Raw genomic sequence first — 6284 nt, 5'->3', positions numbered from 1 at the left:
CTCAAAACGTGTCACAGGAAGATGGGAATTTCACAGGGAAAATGGAACTCAATTACAGCACATTACTTTGTTCAGACTTCCTGCAAATGTATCAAATACAAAACAATACCTACTTTGAATTTAAATTATTTATGAAGGCTGAGGCATTGACACTGATCCAAAAATGATTCCAAAGTTACACCAAAAGACAAAAAGTTTCATGTTTGGAATCATTTTTGAAAAACACTGATGTTATCCAGTACCTACTGTATTAAGATAACTTTATTAGGTCTATTTATAGGAAAAACACTATTTAGTGCAAAAATAGAGTCTTTGCAGTTTTTAAAACCAGCCTTAAGGCTTATTTTTATTCTTTAGCCTTTTATACTATTTAATTTTTTTTTCTCCTCACTATATATTTCTATAATGTAGAAATACACGTGAGTCTCTATTATTTCGTATTATTGTTATTATAATTTCCCTATGTTCTCTTTTATTCCCAATGTAAATACTAGTATTCTTAATTGTACAGTACTTTGGTTCAACTTCTGTTGTTTGTAAATGTGCTCTATAAATAAAGTTTGACTTGATTCTAGCTTACTCATACTGTCATATGTGTACTTAATTACACAATCAAGGTGCCGGTCTGTGAATGACTAAAGGTGCTTGAGCTCTCCTTTAACCTCCTAAAGCAAACAGACAATAAGGGGTCATATTCTTTTATTCAGGGTCTCAGGATACAAGAAATTAGTAAAGGCTTTAACTTCAGAAGCAGTATGGGGAAAATCCCTTATACAGAAAATACAAGGTATTATTTATATGTGTTCTACTGAAAATTGCATAAGCAACTACATAAATGTAAGCATTTGCACAATAATGGAGCCTCTATTCTAACTTAAGAGGGTTTGTTAGGGGGAAAAAAGGTCCAGTTTTACCAGTAAAATTTCCCAATGAAGTCCAGAAATAAGTTAACAAGACATCCCATGAATCATGCAGATGCTCTTTAATCTGTTGCTGATATCTAAACAGATACATTCCATGTTGGAGACAGGATATGTTTATCACTGTGCATAGCACATGCAGAGTTCCTGTGCAGATTAGACCTAGCGCTATCAAGGTCAAAGATCTAAGGTCCATTTTAATCCTACTGACAATGGATTTGTGTGTGATTCAAATGATCTTATAGGGTAAATTTTGTAGCATAAAATCTAAATAAAGTGTTATCAAATTGTAAACTTTCAAACATTCTCAAAAGGATGAATCTGTAGTGCCTAATTTAGACTTTTATTCCATAGTGACTTCATAGTCTTTGAAGACAGATTTGAGCTTTTCCACTGTCACAGCATGGTCGGCCTTGCCATATCCCTAGAAAAAGAAAAGACGCATGAGACCATGTCTTTAAAAGTAGGCTTCAACTCAACTTATATTAGATACTGTTGGTTCATGATTTTTCATGTATTATCACCATGTACATGCAAAACAAACATACATTTTGTACTGCTTTTTGTGTAATTTATATAGAATGTGTTTTGAATTATTAGAAAATAGGCATTTTTTATTTTTGTAATGAGGGGGTTTATTTAAAAAAAATCAGTAGACTTTCTAACTTTTCCCTCAAAGAGGAATATTTATTCAATATATATTCTTTTATACATTATGTAGTATTTATTCTTCCCATAGAACATGACATAACATTTCAAAGAGCCTGTGTGCATGTCACCCTATTATGGTGCGGCTATAACCCCCTGCCGTAGCCTTATTTTATGTAACCCTCCATTCCTTACAGCTAAATGGTTTTTTAATAATGTTAATGTGAGTTACCGTAGACTCCCCAAACACTCTAAGTTTCTTTTCTTTGCTGTTGTGCTCAATCTTGCCCCCTCCAAGGCAACTACACTCCAGTCCCAAAGCCTCCATAGCAGGATTCACTTTTTCAAAAATGTGATCTAAATCAGAAAAAGTTGATAACAAAAGTATGAGAAAGATTGATAGACACCACAAATGGTTCATCTGAGACTTGCTGGAACTGCAACAAGGCATTTTTTTTTTCTTTCTAATTTTTTCTACACACACTAAACAATGGCCTTATTACTATAAGATTATAAATTTCTTCATAAACTAAAAAAGCCACAAAATTGATGGCACCTGTCAGTCATCAATGATATCATAGTTTGTCTCTGCTGACACTGCTTTTGTTCATGATTTCTCAATGCCTTTTATCAAAAAATAATAGTAGATTTGATAAACTTATTTATCAAATGCTTATGAATTGAACAAAAAAGGATAATGTTAACTCGCAGGCTTGCAGAGAGAGACATTAAATTCAGGCCATGGCACTTGCAAGCGTGCACACACTTACTGTGGTACTCGGCACTCTTAGTTCCCCTCACTATCACTTTATTATCCGTTCCTTCTTTAACCTTTATGCTCACTAAAATGTATTTAAACTTTCCCTCCGGATCAATATCAACGTCGCGCACTTTGTTCAGAGTGTCTGCCATTTTCGCTGTGACATATAATCAGCAGCAGAGAGCGGGCGAGCCTTATCCAGTCATTGCGCCGTTTCTTAAAGTAACATCAACCAACTTTACAAACCGGAAGTAAACAAAAGTAACCATTAAAACGAAAATATAAATGTGCCAAAAAAGAAATAGCTATATAAATTGTAAAAAGTCAGTTAAGTATGGATATGCTAATTTTTGTATAATACACAAATTATTAAGGAAGTAAATTAATCAATCTAATTGTATTTATTTATTATTTTCGTTTCCAGATATGGTTATCTATCCACCTTTTTCCTGAACGAGGAAGTGTTCCACAATTATACTGTTTTCAGTTTCCGGTCTCCAGTGTTTTTACTCGTATCTGCATATATTTGTAGCAGGTTATGTACTGTTTAAAGTATTACATTTGTAAAAAATTGTCAAAAACAACAACAACAACAACAAAAAAAAAAAAAAAAAAAAAAAAAAAAAACATGCCGATTCTTCAGAGTGGAGACAACCGTTTTTTTTTATAGACAGTGCCTCACCTGTGTGTGTAGATGACATGAAGCGATGGTCCGAGATTAGTTACAGTTAAAGTCAGAAGTTTACATACACTTAGGTTGAAGTCATTAAAACAAATTTTTTAACCACTCCACAGATTTCATATTAGCGTTTATATAAGTCATTTAGGACATCTAGTTTGTGCATGACACAAGTAATTTTTCCAACAATCGTTTACAGACATACTATTTCACTTTTAATTGACTATATCACAAGTCCAGTGGGTCAGAAGTTTACATACACTAAGTTAACTGTGCCTTTAAGCAGCTTGGAAAATTCCAGAAAATAATGTCATGCCTTTAGACAATTAGCCAATTAGCTTCTGATAGGAGTTGTACTGAATTGGAGGTGTACCTGTGGAAGGATTTTAAGGCCTACCTTCAAACTCAGTGCCTCTTTGCTTGACATCATGGGAAAATCAAAAGAAATCAGCCAAGACCTCAGAAAAAAGTCTGGTTCATCCATGGGCACAATTTCCAACGCCTAAAGGTACCACGTTCATCTGTACAAACAATAGCACGCAAGTATTAACACCATGGGACCACACAGCCATCATACCACTCAGGAAGGAGACACATTCTGTCTTCTAGAGATGAATGTAGTTTGGTGCGAAAAGGGCAAATCAATCCCAGAACAACAGCAAAAGACCTTGTGAAGATGCTGGAGGAAACAGGTAGGATCTATATCCACAGTAAAATGAGTCCTATATCGACATAACCTGAAAGGCTGCTCAGCAAGGAAGAAGCCACTGCTCCAAAACTGCCATAAAAATGCCAGACTACAGTTTGCAAGAGCACATGGGGATAAAGATCTTACTTTTTGGAGAAATGTCCTCTGGTGTGATGAAACAAAAATTGAATTTTTTGGCCATAATGACCATCGTTATGTTTGGAGGGAAAAGGGTGAGGCTTGCAAGTCGAAGAACACCATCCCAACCGTGAAGTTTAGGGGTGGCAGCATCATGTTGTGGGGGTGCTTTGCTGCAGGAGGGACTGGTGCACTTCACAAAATAGATGGCATCATGAGGAAGGAAAATGATGTGGATATATTGAAGCAACATCTCAAGACATCAGTCAGGAAGTTGAAGCTTGGTCGCAAATGGGTCTTCCAAATGAACAATGACCCCAAGCATACCTCCAAAGTTGTGGCAAAATGGCTTAAGGATAACAAAGTCAAGGTATTGGAGTGGCCGTCACAAAGCCCTGACCTCAATCTGATAGAAGATTCATGGGCAGAACTGAAAAGGCGTGTGCGACAAAGGAGGCAAACAAACCTGACTCATTTACACCAGTTCTGTCTGGAGGAATGGGCCAAAATTCCAGCAACTTATTGTGAGAAGCTTGTGGAAGGCTACCCAAAATGTTTGACCCAAGTTAAACAATTTAAAGGCAATGCTACCAAATACTAACAAAGTGTATGTAAACTTCTTACCCACTGGGAATGTGATGAAAGAAAGAAAAGCTGAAATAAATAATTCTCTCTACTATTATTCTGACATTTCACATTCTTAAAATAAAGTAGTGATCCTAACTGACCTAAGACAGAGAATGTTTTCTACAATTAAATGTCAGGAATTGTGAAAAACTGAGTTTAAATGCATTTGGCTATGGTGTATGTAAACTTCTGACTTTAACTTTACATTGATATCATTAATTATTCTGAGTTGTTATGACAGCCAACAACTGCACAAGTTGAGCCTGAAATAAATTTTTGCACCAAGTAACACTTCACTGGTTGTTCTCCCTGGATCGCTCATTTTGGCAGTTTTTACTTGGCTCAGGAAAACTGTGGATATATATTTATATAAAAGAGAGAAATGAACTAATACTGTTTCTCTGTTATCTCATCCCACCACCTTTCCTTTCGGCAGATTAGTGACTTTTCCTCTCAGCTAAGTGTGAATAATCGAAAAAGTGTTGCTAATAGCAGTACTACATGTGTTTTTTTTTTTTTTTTTTTTTTGTCTACCTAAAATAAAGTATTAATGGACTTCTGAAGGAAGAAAGTGCTTCTGCATGTTAGTACAATTTAAGTATGATCTTGAAGTAGGTCTGCAATCAAAGTTCCTTTAAAGCAAGTCAGGTCACTCTGTATTCTGACCTATACTGTATATAGACCTTTACTGTCTTTGGTACTTTATAACCAATATTTATTTGTATTTAATCCTGATCAAAAGCTTTCCATTTTACCCTAACAACTTTACAAAAATAAGAATAACAGTAATCTTCACAGAACCGGAGTGTTGTTTGAATCATATAAAACAAATACATTTAATTGTATAAATCTGTATAAGCTTTAATTTGTATTAAATACATAATCTATACAACATTATTTAGATACACATTTATTATTAACTTTTCTAAACATGTTTGAACTCCCGTGTCCATGTTAACCAACAAAGAATGGACTTTGGTATTTATGGAATACAGAAGCTGGTACAACACTGTGAAAACATACTAAACTGAGTGGCATCCAAGAAGGATCTCTGAAATCAAGCTGCAAAAACTCAAACTTCACCATGGGAAGCCTCTGGGGAGGCTAACTAAACAATAGCTTTTCAACAAAACAAAAAATATCCAGGCCTATAGTTAAATTGATTAATTAAATGTAAAATATGAATGGTCTACAAGAAGAAATGGGATAATACATAACACAGCACATCACTGAAAATCAACAGTATTAGTGCATGTGTATTGGATGAGGTTATGATATTTATCTTTAACCCTCATGTGGTGTTCGAGTCATTTTTGACCCATTTTGATATTTTTTATTTAATAAAAATGGTATCCTTTATCTGAGTGGTACAAGACTTGGTTACTTTTCCTGCACTAGCTATCTAAACACACACAAAAAAATCTGGACTTGATTCGATAAGTCTAAGTGGTCCTAAAAAAAAGCGACACTTGCGGTTTTTCAGGTCAAAATTGACCCACCATAAGAAACGAATGGGAAATACTAAAATACAGAGATTTTTTTTATTTATTTATCAAATAAAAATCAATAAATCAGACACAATGCAGAAGACAACCACACGTTAATGAAAAGGTGAGACTATAAAACATCCACAATGCAGAAAACACACGCACATACCCACACACACTACATGTTTGTTTGATTATATAAGTGATCTCTCATTGACTTCCACTGATTATATATCAGGCTAATGATATTTTATATTTCCAAACTCTACCCCTAAACCTAAACATAACCATCACACAAACATGTGCACATCACTAGATTTGAAGATGAACATCATCT

The 6284-nt window shown here is 34.7% G+C and overlaps 1 protein-coding gene across 1 annotated transcript; it reads right to left on the bottom strand.

The window, feature by feature from the left end:
* Nucleotides 1-682: 682 nt before the first annotated feature.
* On the bottom strand, nt 683-2555 carry si:dkey-51e6.1 (uncharacterized protein LOC558617 homolog). The gene is made up of 3 exons (XM_051725134.1): nt 2339-2555; nt 1801-1925; nt 683-1344 (listed from the first exon to the last, which is right to left on the bottom strand). The coding sequence occupies exons 1-3, from the start codon at nt 2478-2480 to the stop codon at nt 1264-1266; spliced, it is 348 nt and encodes a 115-aa protein (XP_051581094.1). The 5' UTR covers nt 2481-2555; the 3' UTR covers nt 683-1263.
* Nucleotides 2556-6284: the final 3729 nt, after the last annotated feature.

Source organism: Myxocyprinus asiaticus, chromosome 19 (genome assembly GCF_019703515.2).
Source record: "Myxocyprinus asiaticus isolate MX2 ecotype Aquarium Trade chromosome 19, UBuf_Myxa_2, whole genome shotgun sequence".
Classification (NCBI taxonomy): Eukaryota; Metazoa; Chordata; class Actinopteri; order Cypriniformes; family Catostomidae; genus Myxocyprinus; species Myxocyprinus asiaticus.
This window is presented reverse-complemented; position numbering and strand designations above follow the sequence as displayed.

Excerpts from the sequence above, each read along its gene's own strand:
- si:dkey-51e6.1 (XM_051725134.1), bottom strand. The coding sequence starts at position 2,480 with ATGGCAGACACTCTGAACAAAGTGCGCGACGTTGATATTGATCCGGAG. Across the intron at positions 1,926-2,338 it reads TAAGAGTGCCGAGTACCACA|ATCACATTTTTGAAAAAGTG; the intron begins GTAAGTGTGTGC and ends TTTCTGATTTAG. Across the intron at positions 1,345-1,800 it reads GAGTGTTTGGGGAGTCTACG|GGATATGGCAAGGCCGACCA; the intron begins GTAACTCACATT and ends TTCTTTTTCTAG.